Below are 16,274 nucleotides of genomic sequence, written 5' to 3' on the forward strand. Positions count from 1 at the left end.
AATGTTAGAATAGAGGCACGTGTATAAAATAAAACAAATCAATTTATTCAAATCTCTTTACGTCAAAGCTGTTATTTTAATCACATAGATATACCGTATGATCGAAAAAAAAACGGCGTCCAGTTGGCTGGAAAATGACGATTAATGAGGGGCCCATCGTTGTCATTTTATATATTTCCCATATAAAATGACAACGATCTTCATTTCACAGCCATCGCTGACGCCGGTTTTTTTCGATCATACGGTATAAGATATAATATATTAAAATCGAAAGAATAACAAATATATGGAAGCTTAAACTAAAAATATTTCATATTATACTTAAAAAATTCAGGTTATTTAAAAAATATACATTTTTATATACATATTTGATGCTGGAAGAAGCCAATTAAAAAATTGGCATGAATAAAACAAACAGTATTCAAAACGTTATTTATTTTATCAGTAAGATTAGTGTACAAAATATTGTTTTTAATTAATATAATAAATAAAATATCGGTATTAGGTACTTAACAAAATTCAAAATATATAATAAATAAAATATCGGTATTAGGTACTTAACAAAATTCAAAATAACACTTACGTTAACTTCACTACCATAACTAATTGCCAATAGAGAAATTCTATTAAAAATTGATAAAAGGCACATATTATAACCATCTGCTAAACATTTGAGCCTGTGAAAATCTGAACTTTTATAACTTGAATTTGTGGCTTCTAAAATTTTGGCTTTACTAACAAATTAAAAAATTAAGCACATGATATATTAGGAGAGGAGTTAATCACCGCGACCTTACAGATCTATTGTGTAAAAATATTACAGCTCTAATTAGTAAATAGAGTATATTTTTCAATTGTTGTAAATGAAGATAAAGATAAAAATTATTAACGATACTATCAAGAAGAACCAAACTCATTCATCCACTTTTCATATTTGTCCAAATCTTCTTTAGAAACACTCTTGTTATTTTTGACAATGGCTTCTTCAAAATCCCTTGTTGTAACTGGTAAATCTAATTCTTCTTTAGGGAGCTGTTTTATTTGATCAGGTCTAAGACCACAAATTTTCCTCCTCATTGACATCATGGATGCATCTCGGCATACATTTGTAACATCCGCACCTGAATATCCACTCAGCTTCCTAGCAATACTTTTTAAATTGACATCTGGATCCAACTTCACTTCCCTAAGATTAATCTTTAGCAAAGCTTCTCTACCATCTAACGTGGGTAAAGGTATATAAATTCTTTTTTCAAGTCTTCTTCTTAGTGCTTCATCAATGTCCCATGGAAAGTTTGTGGCAGCTAAAACCATTACTATTTTTCCTGGTTCATCATTATTTACTGTTATACCATCCATTTGTACCAGGAGTTCTGATTTCACTCTTCTTGAAGCTTCATGTTCTGATTCAGAACCTCTCCTTGAGCACAGTGAATCTATCTCATCTATAAATATTGTGCTAGGAGCATAAAATCTTGCCTAAAACCATATTAGTATATAATTACAAAAGCTACTATTAAATGTTCCTCTTCATACCATTTCAAATAGCAACCTGACCATTTTTTCAGATTCACCTCTATATTTAGAAGTTAAAGTTGATGAGGATACATTAAAGAATGTGGTACCACATTCAGTGGCTACTGCTTTTGCTAACATTGTTTTACCAGTTCCTGGTGGTCCCACCATTAATACTCCTTTCCAAGGTCGCCTAATACCTAAGAAAGTACTTTTCAGTGGAACTATAAAGATTTGAGATAACAAATATACCTGTAAAAAATTCTGGCATTAACATAGGTAAGACAACAGCTTCCTCAAGTAACCTCTTGGCTTCATGAAGATCAGCTATATCATCCCATCTTATATTTGGGTTCTTTTGTACTATATCTCTTTCTAAAACATCGGCCAACTCTCTTTCCATGCCATTACACTCAAACTTTTTTTCTTCCTGCTCCTCAATTTTGTCACCAACTTTATCTGTTGATTCAGAATCTTGTCTCTCCTTGACAGCATCAACATTTCTATTTAAGCACATTTAAAGTAGGAAAATTGTTGAAATTATTTAAATATAAAACAGTACCTTTCTGACTTTGAACTTGAAGGTCTATCCTCCTTCTTGGTGATCCTACTTGTAATTTTACCAATGTCTGACCTTCTAGTTGTAGATGATGAGCTAACTCTCGAGGGCTGAGTTTTTTTTCCTCCTTCTGATCTTCGTGAATTTATAGGTTTAGTTTTTAGGGCATTTGATCTATTAAAGGGTTATATAAAAACAAACTTAAATGTTAAAAAATATGAAAAATTACACAACAATACCTTGCCAAAATACCATGATCAACTGGAGTCGGTGGTGGCCATACATCAGGGTCAGTAATACCATATGTACTCTCTGAACCTGTGTCCAATGGAATATTATCACGCCTTCTAACACCAATGGGCACATCTGTATTACATTCAAGTTTAAAGGTTTCAAGTAAAGCTTTTAATTCTTTTACCTCTTGATATTCGATGCCGACTTTCTTCTGGACCTAGTGTAAGTATTTTTTACCATTATTAATGTTATCCATTAACGTATTCAGAGCTACTTAGTACCTGTTGCCACTTGGTTTTCCTAATGGGGTCACTTATGTTTAATATAAATCTAGACATAAGCTGCAAGGATCCTTGATAATAAACCTCTGCATTTTCATAATTGCCTACCATGGTCATCTCCCGAGCTAGTCCCACATTATCCACAATCTCTCTAACACTACCAGCCATATCTCCCATAATGTTAATATAGAAAAATAATATCAAAGTTAAATAATATTCTGGTTTGGTTTGATATTTATTCTTTAAAAAACGTAACACAGAAGAGACAAAAACAAAAAAACAGTTATTTCTAACAAATAACTCAAATCACAGACTCAAATGACAACAAAAGCCATAAAAATTATTGATAGCAAAAGCCAAAGACAATAGCCATAGAATCAATAGCAATGACAGTTGACAGATATTATTTATAAATATCTCTAGTAAATATCAATGACTCTAAAGAGAAATAAATAATCTATACCCCAAAAATAAAATTAAAATTAAATACATGTAAGAAACATCTAGTGGTTAATATCCAAAACTTAATGTTTTCGATCATCAAGTAGAAATAAGTAATTTACAGTACCCTATCCGAATGTCAAATAAAAATAAATACAAAAGGCACTAAATGTAACCTAACATTTTGACATTTAAAAGGACTAGTGGTGTGCTTTGCCAGTTGGTGTAGAAAATCTGGAAAAATTGTTTTTATTTTATTAATTTCCTTAATTTATTTAAATAATTATATAATGGGTCTGTAGTATATTTTAGTGCCAATTTCGAAAGTACGTTTCATAGTAATTGGCTCTTTGCTGTTAAATAAGCTGATAGTACAAATCTGGGATAACTTTGAGCTGAGTTTATTATTAGTTTGCTGAAGAAAATTAAAAAAGAGGGTAAAATTAAAAAGAGGCGAATATGGATGGCCATGATCATATGTTTCGACAACGAGTAGCTCAGCGTTATTCAAGAAGGTACACTTTTTATTTAAAATTTTATATGATATTTGAATAGATGCCAAAACTTTTCCTTCGTAGAGTAGTTGTAAATAGTGAGACTTATTACAAAAGCCAATTTTTTTTAGTTCTCTAGAGAAGAAAAGACTATGGTATTGTATTCTTTTCCATTACATTTTATTCATGGTAATGCTGGCTAAGTTGGCCCCTTCAATTTTAGATTATTTTAGCATTTTTATATTAGAAATCGAAGAACTGGAAGTTCCTGAAGTAAGTTAAAAACATTTCAAATATTGAAATCTTAATTTGATTTATTTTAGCCATATCTATGGGAATGGATTTGGCTGTCCAGTTTTGCCTTGTCATATTTTTTATTAGAGGCAATCAAAAGAAATAAAATTAATTCCCTGAAATGTTACATATATGGCATTATTTTATTTGGCTATTTGCCGTTGCTCTATTGCATTATTTTGTGGTTTGGTGAAGTCTACACATTCCTGTTTTCTGAAGATTATGCGGAAATATTAGATATTGTATTTTGGAAGGTCAGTTTTCAAGAAATTCTATTCACATTAAATTTATCTTTCTTATATAATATCAAGGATAATATGAAGAAAGAACAGTTTACCCTATTTTTCTATTTAACTTTACATTTTTTTTATCTTTTCAGACTTATCCTTATGGGCTGTTATTGTATTCCTTTATTTTGCTGGCTCTACAAGTTCATTCCTTTTCAATGTACTTCAGCTACAGCCTTCTGGTATCTTGGAAAACGCGAAGTGTCAGAAAAAATGATTAAAGCATAATTAAAAAAATATTTATTTTGTACATACATATATAGTGTATGATTGAGAAAAAAATGGCCTTGAAAAGCCACATTTTGATGAGCTTAACTTTTATGATTGTTTATTCTCAATCATATAGTATATTTTTTTTGATGTTGCCAAAGTTTTTATTGTGCTCAATATTTCCTTTAAATGGCATCAATTATTTGCTCTTTTTAAACCATAAATTATACAAAGGGGTTATTTTACAAAAGTTTACTGTTATTATTAATGAATCGTTTATTTTATCTGATGTTATACTTCTGAAATGAAAAAATACAAATATTTTTATATACTCTCTTACTTGAGACAAAGATTTAAAGTTAGACTGATAAAAAATGATATATAACTTTAATTCTATCGTTTTCAATTAAATTTGTAAGGAAATGATGTTTCTTGAGGTTAAATGGTATGTAGGGTGATATAAATATGTGCTCACTATATATTGCTATTTGTTTTTCGGACTACTCTAATAAAAACTGTTTTTGCATAGCTGGAATTTTAGTGATATCCTTGTTTTATTTTTTCTAACGCAGATTATACAATATGATCGAAAAAAAAACGGCGTCAGCGATGGCTATGGAATGAAGATCGCTGTCATTTTGTATGTAAAATTATATGAGGAATGTCATCGATCGCGTCATTTTCAAGCCAACTGGACGCAGTTTTTTTCGATCATACGGTACTATTATTGATAATACTGGATAGTTATGAAAAAATATTTTTGCACATAGTTTAGAAGAAAGTCCCGTATCTTAAAATGTATTGTAGAATATCCTTTTAAACGCCCGGGCATTGAAACCGCGTTATTTTGGTTGCATAATGTGACAGAACCATGCAATCAAATATATTATCATGCAATAATTTTTTCATTTTTGAACGCCATAAATAAGACTAGAAAAGAATTTAGCGACAATCGTTATCTATAATCTATTAAAAAAGCTTGCAAAATATCCGACAATATATCTTTTGTCGCTCCTTGTTTAGTTCCAATCTGAATTCGCCATGGAAAGACCATTAATTTGTTTGATTTTAAAAACTGCGAATGGAATTTAACGCAATTATTTGCAATGGCAAAATATTGTAAGAGTTGGGATGGCAGATTTGGTTAAGTATTAATTGGTTCGCGTCTAAGTTCGGCTGAGAAAAATAAAAGCAATTAAAAACAAATCGACTGTTGTATCACTAGTGATTTGATCGTTTGCGCTCAATGATTTTTAACGCAACGGTACCGATGGCCTTCGAAGTGTTTATGGTGCACAATCGGTAGTTTTATCTGGTTCTAGCAGACAGACTGTTTTTCTTTTCCCTATCAAACAAAATTCGTTCGAATTCAGATACATATAATTCTGTTTCTGTAGTACCGTCGTTCGAATTCCAGTTAAAAATCGATTTCAAACCGCTACCTCGTCCAACTGGCGTCCACAAAAGGCAACAACGCTCTTTAAACGACAAAAAATATTTTACAACACACAATAGACACAGAATCAGCTGTTGGGTTCTTTACTCTTTGTTGAACTTCACGTGTGATGTGTATTTCTGTTGTTGTTTTGCCTGTATCGGTTTTCGCGTTGCTTTCCTCGATTTTTCCGTTAACTGAAAATGAATAGTGACACCAAAACAGCCCAGAATGGGGCTGGCGAACCTCTTCTCGCCAAACCAGTCAAATCAATCAATTTACAAAAAAGCCAGGATGGTCAACAAGCCAAAGAACAGAAACCGACTGATATAGTAAGGAATAAGAGTGAGTATATAAATATATATATTTTATAAATTTTTGTATTACTCTTTTTTCGTACGTCTCTGTAAAATTAAAATATAATAATAAATGAACTCATTAGCTTCATTATCACATAAAATACTGTTATTTAGCGAAATGGACAGGGAGAAAAAATATTTGTTTAATTTGTAGTTTTGTTCAACACTTGTGGAATCTCTCAATAACTAAACACGTGATGTTTTTTTTTCTAAATCTATCAGATATAGATATAATAAATGAAAAGATTGTATTGTTCATTTTAATTCTCCCAACGGCAACGGCTAAAAACTTCCTTGTAGGTTTCAACAATTTTAACACAATACTCGATGAAAGATAATATTTTTATCATTTACCATACAACAGAGTATTTGCATTTAAATATAAATATATAATTCTTGGTAATTCATTGTTTGTCGGCTTACGTATGTACTAAAATGATTGAAATTATTATAATTAATATGCGGCTACATCTGCTGCTAATGCCTGAATAAATAAAACGATAATTTTTGCAATGCCTCATTATTTTTTACATACATAATGAACATTATTGTTTCTATTCCTGAAAATTGCGTAAATAATGTTAATAGCTACATTTATTATTGTTTTTTAAATTCTATTTAACCAGTGGCATTTAAACTATTACATTACTCCTTGCACCCGCATTTGTAGTAAATGTCTTTTAAATAGCGCGTTTCCTAATAAACTTAATTATCTCAAGAGATTAAAAAAATACCCTGTATAAAGCGATCGTTCCCATTTTTACAGTTATGTATTTACTGATTTGAAAAGTAGAAATACAAAAGCAAATATTGACTCGTCTCAACATTTTCAACACAGACAGATGTTACATTATTATATAACTTCATTGTATTTTATTGATGTAAGCTCCCGTATATTGTCGTATCAAGTCCGAGTCATTTTTCGATAGTACGCCAATGGTTAGCTGGACGTGTTTATATTTTATATGCATAATTAAATACGCCATGACGTTATATGTTTCTTTATCAATTAAAGCCGCAAATAAAAAAAATACATTTCGTTTATTTGCGATTATTTAGCGCTATTTACCAAAATTTGCTCCTAAATAGTTTGCAGGAGCCGAGCGCTCTTCTAAATATCACATGTTATTATACAATTTATTTCAATTTTACTCTTCTTCTGTTACTTGCTAATGATAGCCTTTTGATAAAAAAAAACGCAAATGACATTCCACTGAATAAAGTGGGCGAGTTTCCAGTAGCAACCCCAGGAACCTGGTGACAGGTCGGTGGAGCTAAATTTATATTTAGAAACCAGCAAAACAGACATTTAACCCTGATTTGCCCTGATTGACATAGACCTCACGAAGAATAGAGACCATTATCAATTTAGGATTAAGTAAAAGTAAAAATTACAATGTCAAGCTTGTTACAAATAATGTTCTACTCAAGTTTTACTCTAACTAGCCGTTAATAATCACTTATATGCTAATGAGTTCTGAGATTATTAAGATATCTTCTATATTTTTTTTCATTTACAAAAATTTTTCTATATATATATATATTTCTCTACAAAAAAATATGTAATAATTGTATCAAAATAAATTATTTATCAATTCAATTTTTTCGAGTTTAGAAAAGTTATATTTAAATAAAATTTTTGAGACATGTTTGGGACTATAATTTTGTTTGAGATGCTCTGTACAAACTGTATAAAAATTACCTCTATTTATTTGGAACTATTATTTTGTTTTTGGTTTGGTTTGGTTTGGATATTCCAAAAAATATAATATAATAATTATATCAATATATTTTTTGTATTATTTTTTTTCGAACTTTAAGAAAGTTCTAGTTAAACGAAATCCTTGAGAGTCTATTTTTTTGGGATACTCTGTATTGTTTTGGGATATACTGTATAAAAAATAATATAAATAAAAATGTCTTGCTTGTTACATATGCTATAATTTTCAATCTATCTATATATAATAATCACTAATACGTTAATTAGTTTTGAGTTTATTAAGACCTCTTAAAATTTTCGCCTTGCCACAAGCCATTGTCATTTTCAATTTACACGACCCCTGTGCCTAGGAATATGGTCAGGTATGTCTTAATAGTTATATCAAAATTATATTAATATATAATAATTTCTTATCATCACTTTGTCTGATGGTTAAATTATTCATATGAAAGTAACAATTTAAATGTATAATCATCATGCGCGCAGATTTAATAAGAAATCAATAACATAAATCATGTGATTGCAAAATTTCTAACCTACCCCCTATTTATTTTCTTTTTTAATTTTTGATAGTCCATCAAATTTTTTAATAGTTTCAATGATAACTTTGGTGAGTTAAATATAACAATATCTTCTAGATTCTGTGTATAAATATTGGAAAAAGGTAGAAGTCCTTAAAAATACAAAATCTCTTTTAGAACTGGTTTTCTTTGCTTCGTTTCAGGCGTAGTTTTATTAGATAGACGAAGAAATGAAAAAGCGATGGCAAAGTGGAAATTGGTTCCACCTGACGGCGGTTGGGGTTGGCTGGTCCTTTTTGGGGCCACTCTGGTTAATATTTTGGTACCTGGAACGGTCAAGTCCTTCGGCGTACTGTTTGTCGAATTTTTAGAAGCCTTCGAAGCCACTCCTTCCCAAGGCATGTGGATTCCAGCCCTCTGCTATTTTTTATACAGTTCCTTAGGTAAGAAAGATACTTCAAGGATGGAAAAATCTAGGTAGTTTGACCTGATTGATGAAATTACTCTATTACAAAAAATATCTGATACAGTTTTATAAAGATATTTTTTTCTTCCACAGGCCTGTGTAATTAAAATTATGTACATTTGAGCATGTTCAAAAAGTTGTCCCCACCAAAGGCGCTATTACCTCCTCGCTTTCCCGGGATTTTATTGATTACTTTTTACCGCCTCATATCTTTCTTATTTCATATCAAACATTCGTGTGTTGCGGAAGTGCTCATAGTGTTAGCTCTGAATAATTCGACTAACTTAATTAATTATGTATAAACATTAAAGAAACTGTTCAGTGCGTCTATTTATTCGCGAAATCAAATAACTAAACGTAAGCATTGGTGTTGTTCAGTGTCTTCTAGAAAATATAAATAAATGTAATCTTATTTAATAGTTAAAGCTTTTTTCTGTAATTTGTTTTTAGTTTAAATGGAGTATGGCGATATTATGTCATTCGGATTTTGTGAAAGAAAAATTTGTAAGAACGCTTATTATGAAAAGGCTATTCAAGAGAAAAAAATCCCTACTCAAAATAATAAGTAACAATAAAAAGAAGAAATGTTTACATTGGTTTTTTGATATGTCGTAGATACAGTAATCTTCAGGTCTAGTAAAAACAAAAAGTAACTGTACTCAAAATACAGCTATAAAACTAATCTAAAAATGATGTTATCCCAATTACTTTGCAAAGAAAACAACAAAACTAGCGTCAATGTATGTATCTGCGTTGAATATATTTCTAAGAAATGTAGGATGTAATAGATGTGTTTTGTTTTTATTAAGCAATTTATTTGTTTTAATTAAAAGCTGGACATTTACAATAGTAACACTTAATTATACGTAAGTGTTTTAGGTATAAAAATGTTAGGTTTATATAATAATTAAAAACAATTAATTCATTCTTACGAGAATTGAAATTAAGACTACTGCTAAATTGTACCTGCAACAAATGTAATATAATATTATTGTTGTTTGTGTCAAATATTAAAGACTATATATATTTTGTGTCAATATTTTGAAAGAATATGTAAATTTGTAAAACGTTTACCTAAAAAGACAACACTTATATGTAATGTTTGTATAAGTTAAATGTTTATAAACCTTTAAAATAAACATATTTATCTTAACAAGATCATTCTTTTTATCCCACATACCTTGTTAAGGTTGAAAAATATAATTTTGAAATGCTGGAAGTCAATCAGGTCTAGGCTATAGTACGAGATACGAGATTTGAATAAAATAAATAGGTACTATATAGTTATTTAAGAAAGGGTCTAAATTTAATATTACAGTTAATAGTTGAAAACTTTGATGGTGCAGTAGCAAAATAAAATACTAATTCACCACAATTCACCAAAACACTTTACTTTCTAACACCGACTAATCATCTGCTGATGACGCTAACATAGTTAGCGAAACGCGCGTCCAGTGTTAAAAGTGTTTGGGTGTATTGTGATGAATTAGTGTTATATCGGACTGTCTAAAATAAAAGTATTTCTTGTTTATTTCAGGTCCAATCTCAAGTATTTTATCTGTAAAGTATTCATATAGGACAGTAACATTTCTGGGTGGGATTTTCGCAGCTGGAGGAATGATTCTTAGTTTTTGGGCAAGTTCTTTACCGTACCTCTACGGCACTTACGGAGTTTTAGTTGGTTGTGGAGCAGGCTTATCCTTCCCTCCCACAGTTTACATAGTCACAAGTTATTTCGTAAAGTTACGTGGTGTGGCAAATGGAATTTGCATCTCTGGCTCCGCTTTTGGCTCAATTCTTTTACCACCCTTATTGAGAGTCTTGTTAGAGACCTACGGATACAGGGGTGCCGTTCTGATAATGGGAGGAATTACCTTGAACGTTTTCGTAGCAGCCTTGTTCTACGACCCAGTCGAAGTACATTTTAAGAAAGTTAAAGAAGAGGAAGACTGTGCTCTGGACGAACATCCCGATCCCATACAGACAAAATTCATTCTCAGCGAGGACAGTATGACGTCCTTACCCCAAATACCCCACAACAATTCGTTTTTGGAGCAAAGCGATCTAACTGAGTCGGGTTTCAACAGGAGTGCTTCCAGTGCGGCTGTACAGAATTTGAAAAGTCCCCATAGGGAACGAAAAATAAGCGTTCCCATGGGAAAACATGAAGTGATGAGGGCCAAGCAAGGGTATGCGGGCTCCGGGCAGAACATGAACAGCAATTCGGCTTTACACTCGGTGCCGGAGAAACAACAAGAAAATGGGGATATAGATATGTTCTCCCAAGGAAGATTGCCCAGCTCGAGAAGAACGACACGATCAGGTAAAATATGACATTTTTTATATAAAGAAAACGTGTATTGTGATGACTACTATTCCCTTTCATCAGCCAATAAGTCATAAACAGTAAAATGAGCAAATACTTATTCCAAAAGCATAAAACAAAAATGCCCCTTATCAGTTATGTCACCCCACTAGTTATCTGTTTCCATAAAATGAGTGATAAGCTATCGTAATTAACAAATATGTATAGATATATTATTATATTTTGTCCGAAAAGAACCGCCAGTGAATTTCAGAATAACATGAATATCAAAAACTAAAATTCACAATGCTAAAATACTAAATTGAAATTAAAACCTGTACTATTACAAGTTCAGGAATATATTAATATTTTATACATTTTACAATGGTCGTGATATTTATATAACTTGTTCTTTTTTATATAGGAGCGCCTAGAAGAAGTACTTCAACGAGTTCCTTCCAATACGTGAGCACAGCATATCACGGCAGCACTCTAACTTTACAACCAGAAACTTTTGCCAGCTCCTTCAGTCTAAGATCGACATCGGCGAAAACGAAACAATGGGACAGGCCTGAGGCAGAATCTCCGAAAAAAATCAAACTTTTCGATGTAACTTTGTTAAAGGACCCTCTGTATCTCATCATCCTCATTTCTAATGCCACCAACGCCATTAGCTATACCAATTTCATTATTCTGCTCCCGTCCTACGCTCAGAACTTGCATTTCGACAAAAACAGCGGAGCTTTGCTGCTTTCTATAGTCAGTGCCCTGGATTTGGTCGGTAGAATAGGCGGTTCCGCGTTGTCTGATCTTACAACTTTCCCCAAGTCGTGGTACTTCGTCGGGGGCTTGTTTATTTCGGGGATTTCTCTGGCTCTGATGCCCTTTTTCCTCAACTACTGGGTAATAGCAATATTTTGCTCTATATTTGGTTTAGCTTCGGGAACATATGTGGGTATAACGGCCATTGTGATGGCAGATATGTTAGGCGAAGAACGGCTACAGTCAACCTATGGAATATCGTTGTTTGTGAACGGTATCATTCAATTAATAGGCCCCCCATTATGTGGTCTCTGGTTTGAATCAGCGCAATCATTTGTTTCGCTGTTCTGTAGCTTAGGAATCATCTTATCGGCGGGTTCCTTGTTATGGGGCTTCGTGCCTTGTATTCAAAAGAACAACAGCGAAGTGATCTAAGAAGGGCTATATTTTTTTTTTCTTCTAGTATTGAAAAGTGAGTAAATTCTTTTGAAAATATCAAGCTTCACTTTGACCTAAATGTGAAGAAGCTTGCTACTCTAGAGCCCAAACAATTTTAAGTAAATGTATTAAGACTGCTATTGCAAATTATTAGTAATAATCAAATTAAATAAGATTTTTTTATTAAGTTCATGTGCCAATAAGTGTATTCTTCACTCTTATTAACTTTGTCAATTTAATCGAATATATATATAGCAACGTTATATTCCTAGTTATTAAACGATATAAAGAATCTTAGTTGAATTAATTAGTTTTGACCACAATAACTTACTATCAAACCAGTGTGGTTTTCAAAATACCTGTAATTTACCTTGTATAGTAAATTAAGAAACATATCAAAAAGGTGGTCTTGAAATGAATTTGTATTTTTCTACAGAATAATGTACAGAAAGCTTTTTATTAGTAGAATAGCCGATTAAATATTTTTACAAAGGATGTAAACTTGATGTATCAAATCAATGTGTGAAACTAATATAAATATTTATTTTATATTTTTTAGCTTATTTGAATATTCTAGTCTGTACTAGAGAAAGTACAATTACATTATGAATACAATATATATTATATTTTATATATATTTTACACTTATTGATATATTGCTCTACAGTACAGTTGAAAAAATAAATCACTCCAGTTTTAACAGTCTTGTGTGAGTTTATTACCTAAGGTTTTTCGAAAATGAATAATGTTTTCCTCAGCCAATAAAATTTATATTTCCAAAAAATATATATATATAAACACCCACTTTGAAAATATATATCATTATCAAACCAGCACAGAATTTCTGAAATATGTGCAAAACAATAATGAACTTATTTGATTACTAATATACTGTGAAGGTTTTGTTATATTGTATATAAAAATTTAATTAGCAGTTATGCAATGCCTAAATTAATTTAAGTGGATTATTAAAAATATTTAAATAAATAAAACAATCTATTACCAACAATAAGCACAATAGCATAGGTAAAAATAATCTTAATTATACAGTGATAACGAATAATTATACATATTAGACAAAATATATAATTAAGCACTCTATAGTATTATAAAGATCCTATTATCCACCCTGAAAAAACATATGCCATACAACAAAAGAAATTCCATAAATTAAATACACAGATTTTACACTGTTATTATTAGAATTTAATACAATTGATCAATTAAAAAATACTACTATGTAGGTATATTTATGTGTGTACAGTTTAGGAACTATAATAACTAACAACAAACCCAAATTTGCAACTTATACAAAAAAAATACCATGCATTGTTTAGTCCTTTGGTTTCCATGTTACCAGTTGAATTTTACTATTGATGTGCTCCAGAATCATACTACAATGGCTAACCATATCCGGAGTTAATTTTAACATTGGATCATCTTCATCCTCCTCCTCAACTTTTTTTTGCTTTTTCTTTCTCAATTTCGATTCCTTTTTTTCGATTACTTCATCGTCGTCGTCGTCATCGTCATTTCGGGACTCGCTTAATCGTTTTTTCAGCTAAACACGTCTATATCATTATATACTTACAGCTATGTAGTATATATAACATTTAACATTACCTTTTTTATATGCTTATCATATTCTAATGCATCATAATAATTTGGTTTCTCTCGCCTAACTCTAGCGGTCCTCCTCAAATAGTCTGCTTCTATAGCAAATTCGCGAGCTATTCGTCTAGCATTGTAAAAGAAATGACCACAGGAACATGACTTGCAAGCTACAGGAACCTAAAGTACAATTCCAATAAGTAAACAAAATCAGAAAAAAATATTTTGTGTAAATATACTCAAAAATTATTAATAAAAATTAAAAAAACGAACCTGAGCCTTACAAGCAGGGCAAATTTTTGCAATCATTTTTGCTTTAGGCATTGTGGCTTTTAAAGAATGTATCAGATGAAGTCTTAGTGGAACTTGAAACTGTACTTAACTATATTTGTTTCTTATTGCAAGATTTTCCAAACAAATCTAAATTCTTCTTTGGTATAAACAAATATTTATTATTCTAAAACTATTAATATAATTTAATAATTGGAATCAATAAAAACACACAACCTACAACCAAAACAAAGGGTGACAATTTGAAATTTGTCAAGTATTTTTTAGTCATTGGTCAAAATCATGTCAAAATAATACATGTAGTGTCATCTTTTGACCACGTTTCTAAGATATATCTGTAAGATATATTAACATAATTTAAAATGGCACAAAAAACATGATTATTTCTATGATATACTCTTAGTGAACACATTAATTTCTTATTTAAAAAATACTAAAGCTTTATCAAATAAATAATTTTTTTAAATTGAAGTAATCTAATTTCAATGCACTAAAATTTAATTTGAAGTTAATTTGTGTTCAAGTATAGGCAACTTACAATACATATAAATTTCAAATCCATATGATCCAGATATGACCGAAAAAAAAACGCGTCCAGTTGCCTTGGAAATGACGATCGATGACATTTCCCATATGATCTTAAATACTAAAGGACAGCGATCTTCATTTCATAGCCATCGCTGATGCCGTTTTTTTTTTCGAACGTTTCTTGTATTATTTATTACCACCACAGAATATATTACCACCAGCTGCCACCAGAGACCACCTTATTACCACCACAGAACAGATTAAAATTACCACCGTTTTACCACGTTGGAAGCTTGCATACTTGCCAAATTGTCCATTTTTCCACACAAGAGGTGAATTTAAATGTGTGCCAAAAAGAAAAATAAATATTAATTGTGTAACCTATGTTAAATGCTTAAACACATTGAATCGTATATTAGTTTAATATTAAAATGAGTAGTTTGCATTAATTGCTAACGTGTCATATTACTTTTTATGTTATATAAACTTTTAAATATAAATAAGAACTAGATATATAACAACTGGCAACATCGAATTCGTTTTTCTTCAAATGACTGCTGTGTTGGAAATATTAGGTTGGTTTTCTTGAGGACGTGGACATCAAAAAAGGTGAAAAAGTAGGTTGATTCGTAGTAAAGCAACAGTTATAACTAAGAAGTCAGTTTTAAAAGGCATTTGCGAAAGTCAAGTGATACTTTAGTGCAAGAATATACCTATTATTCAATTAAAAATGTCGAAATCGTCATCAAAAGGAGGTTTCACCAAGGAAGAAGAACTCCTGTTGCAAGATTTTAGCCGAAATGTTTCAACAAAATCGTCAGCACTATTTTACGGTAACGCATTTATTGTATCTGCTGTGCCCATTTGGTTGTTTTGGAGAATTCACATGATGGACATTTATTCATCTTTAATACTCTTTATTGGAGTAACAGCTGCCTCTACGTACCTTCTTGCAATGGCTTATAGAAATACTAAATTTACCTTGAAGCATAAAATAGCTATAAAGAGAGAAGAAGCTGTTACCAGAGATCTACTGAAGAAACTTTCTGATGACAAGAAAATGAGCAAAAAGGAGAAGGATGAGAGAATTTTGTGGCAGAAAAATGAAGTTGCAGATTTTGAAGCCACCACTTACTCAATTTTCCATAACAACGCACTGTTTTTAACAATAGTTATTTTAGCTAGTTTTTACTTTTTGAGATCACTGACTCCAGCTGTTAACTATACATTATCGATAGGCACTGCTTCCGGGCTTTTAGCACTCTTATCAACTGGATCAAATTAAAATAGTTTTTAATAAATATCATTTTCATTTTTAGTAGGTATTTATGACCATTAAATAGTTTTTGAATGGCTGATTTTTTGTAGAGCATGATTTTTTTGTATGCAATGTAATAATTTATTTAAGATTATTTTCCAAAGCATCTATTTTTTTGTATAAAATAACAGTTGTAACAAATAAAGTCTAATTCCAATGAACATTTTAGTTTATTCTTATAATCAACAGTAAATCATAAAACTAA

The 16,274-nt window shown here is 30.9% G+C and overlaps 5 protein-coding genes across 8 annotated transcripts; 3 read left to right on the forward strand and 2 right to left on the reverse strand.

Annotated features, from left to right (window-relative positions):
• Nucleotides 1-418: 418 nt before the first annotated feature.
• On the reverse strand, nucleotides 419-2,956 carry LOC115882400 (katanin p60 ATPase-containing subunit A-like 1). Its single transcript, XM_030900455.1, has 6 exons — nucleotides 2,590-2,956; nucleotides 2,314-2,525; nucleotides 2,078-2,248; nucleotides 1,768-2,018; nucleotides 1,537-1,715; nucleotides 419-1,479 (listed from the first exon to the last, which is right to left on the reverse strand). Exons 1-6 carry the CDS (start codon nucleotides 2,764-2,766, stop codon nucleotides 898-900), a joined length of 1,572 nt encoding a protein of 523 aa, XP_030756315.1. The 5' UTR covers nucleotides 2,767-2,956; the 3' UTR covers nucleotides 419-897.
• Nucleotides 2,957-3,185: 229 nt separating this feature from the next.
• LOC115882473 (protein jagunal) lies at nucleotides 3,186-4,859 on the forward strand. The gene is made up of 4 exons (XM_030900543.1): nucleotides 3,186-3,545; nucleotides 3,656-3,797; nucleotides 3,848-4,072; nucleotides 4,198-4,859. Exons 1-4 carry the CDS (start codon nucleotides 3,490-3,492, stop codon nucleotides 4,324-4,326), a joined length of 552 nt encoding a protein of 183 aa, XP_030756403.1. The 5' UTR covers nucleotides 3,186-3,489; the 3' UTR covers nucleotides 4,327-4,859.
• A 478-nt stretch (nucleotides 4,860-5,337) lies between these two features.
• On the forward strand, nucleotides 5,338-13,019 carry LOC115882520 (monocarboxylate transporter 13). Of its 3 annotated transcripts, none has more exons than XM_030900630.1 (4): nucleotides 5,338-6,095; nucleotides 8,554-8,793; nucleotides 10,354-11,139; nucleotides 11,546-13,019. In XM_030900630.1, exons 1-4 carry the CDS (start codon nucleotides 5,954-5,956, stop codon nucleotides 12,316-12,318), a joined length of 1,941 nt encoding a protein of 646 aa, XP_030756490.1. In that variant the 5' UTR covers nucleotides 5,338-5,953; the 3' UTR covers nucleotides 12,319-13,019. The 3 variants fall into 3 exon arrangements, with proteins under 3 accessions (XP_030756490.1, XP_030756492.1, XP_030756491.1); XM_030900632.1 differs by having other exon boundaries at nucleotides 5,946-6,082; XM_030900631.1 differs by lacking the exon at nucleotides 5,338-6,095 and adding an exon at nucleotides 8,111-8,191.
• A 50-nt stretch (nucleotides 13,020-13,069) lies between these two features.
• On the reverse strand, nucleotides 13,070-14,779 carry LOC115882523 (UPF0547 protein C16orf87 homolog). Of its 2 annotated transcripts, none has more exons than XM_030900637.1 (4): nucleotides 14,762-14,779; nucleotides 14,206-14,395; nucleotides 13,945-14,112; nucleotides 13,070-13,882 (listed from the first exon to the last, which is right to left on the reverse strand). In XM_030900637.1, the coding sequence occupies exons 2-4, from the start codon at nucleotides 14,254-14,256 to the stop codon at nucleotides 13,655-13,657; spliced, it is 447 nt and encodes a 148-aa protein (XP_030756497.1). In that variant the 5' UTR covers nucleotides 14,257-14,395; nucleotides 14,762-14,779; the 3' UTR covers nucleotides 13,070-13,654. The 2 variants fall into 2 exon arrangements, with proteins under 2 accessions (XP_030756497.1, XP_030756496.1); XM_030900636.1 differs by lacking the exon at nucleotides 14,762-14,779 and adding an exon at nucleotides 14,444-14,542.
• Nucleotides 14,780-15,079: 300 nt separating this feature from the next.
• LOC115882522 (translocon-associated protein subunit gamma) lies at nucleotides 15,080-16,230 on the forward strand. The gene has a single exon (XM_030900635.1). It carries the CDS (start codon nucleotides 15,482-15,484, stop codon nucleotides 16,034-16,036), a length of 555 nt encoding a protein of 184 aa, XP_030756495.1. The 5' UTR covers nucleotides 15,080-15,481; the 3' UTR covers nucleotides 16,037-16,230.
• Nucleotides 16,231-16,274: the final 44 nt, after the last annotated feature.

The sequence above is a fragment of the Sitophilus oryzae genome, unplaced genomic scaffold, assembly GCF_002938485.1.
Source record: "Sitophilus oryzae breed Bouriz unplaced genomic scaffold, Soryzae_2.0 scaffold_177_pilon_pilon, whole genome shotgun sequence".
Lineage (NCBI taxonomy): Eukaryota > Metazoa > Arthropoda > Insecta > Coleoptera > Curculionidae > Sitophilus > Sitophilus oryzae.

Coding starts and splice junctions, on each gene's coding strand:
- LOC115882400 (XM_030900455.1), bottom strand. CDS start 2,766: ATGGGAGATATGGCTGGTAGTGTTAGAGAGATTGTGGATAATGTGGGA. Junction 2,019..2,077: donor TCAAGTTCAAAGTCAGAAAG/GTACTGTTTTAT, acceptor GTGCTTAAATAG/AAATGTTGATGCTGTCAAGG. Junction 1,480..1,536: donor TCAGGTTGCTATTTGAAATG/GTATGAAGAGGA, acceptor ATATGGTTTTAG/GCAAGATTTTATGCTCCTAG.
- LOC115882473 (XM_030900543.1), top strand. CDS start 3,490: ATGGATGGCCATGATCATATGTTTCGACAACGAGTAGCTCAGCGTTAT. Junction 3,546..3,655: donor GCTCAGCGTTATTCAAGAAG/GTACACTTTTTA, acceptor AATTTTTTTTAG/TTCTCTAGAGAAGAAAAGAC. Junction 4,073..4,197: donor TAGATATTGTATTTTGGAAG/GTCAGTTTTCAA, acceptor TTATCTTTTCAG/ACTTATCCTTATGGGCTGTT.
- LOC115882520 (XM_030900630.1), top strand. CDS start 5,954: ATGAATAGTGACACCAAAACAGCCCAGAATGGGGCTGGCGAACCTCTT. Junction 6,096..8,553: donor TGATATAGTAAGGAATAAGA/GTGAGTATATAA, acceptor GCTTCGTTTCAG/GCGTAGTTTTATTAGATAGA. Junction 11,140..11,545: donor GAGAAGAACGACACGATCAG/GTAAAATATGAC, acceptor TTTTTTATATAG/GAGCGCCTAGAAGAAGTACT.
- LOC115882523 (XM_030900637.1), bottom strand. CDS start 14,256: ATGCCTAAAGCAAAAATGATTGCAAAAATTTGCCCTGCTTGTAAGGCT. Junction 14,113..14,205: donor GCCCTGCTTGTAAGGCTCAG/GTTCGTTTTTTT, acceptor ATTGTACTTTAG/GTTCCTGTAGCTTGCAAGTC. Junction 13,883..13,944: donor ATGATAAGCATATAAAAAAG/GTAATGTTAAAT, acceptor AGACGTGTTTAG/CTGAAAAAACGATTAAGCGA.
- LOC115882522 (XM_030900635.1), top strand. CDS start 15,482: ATGTCGAAATCGTCATCAAAAGGAGGTTTCACCAAGGAAGAAGAACTC.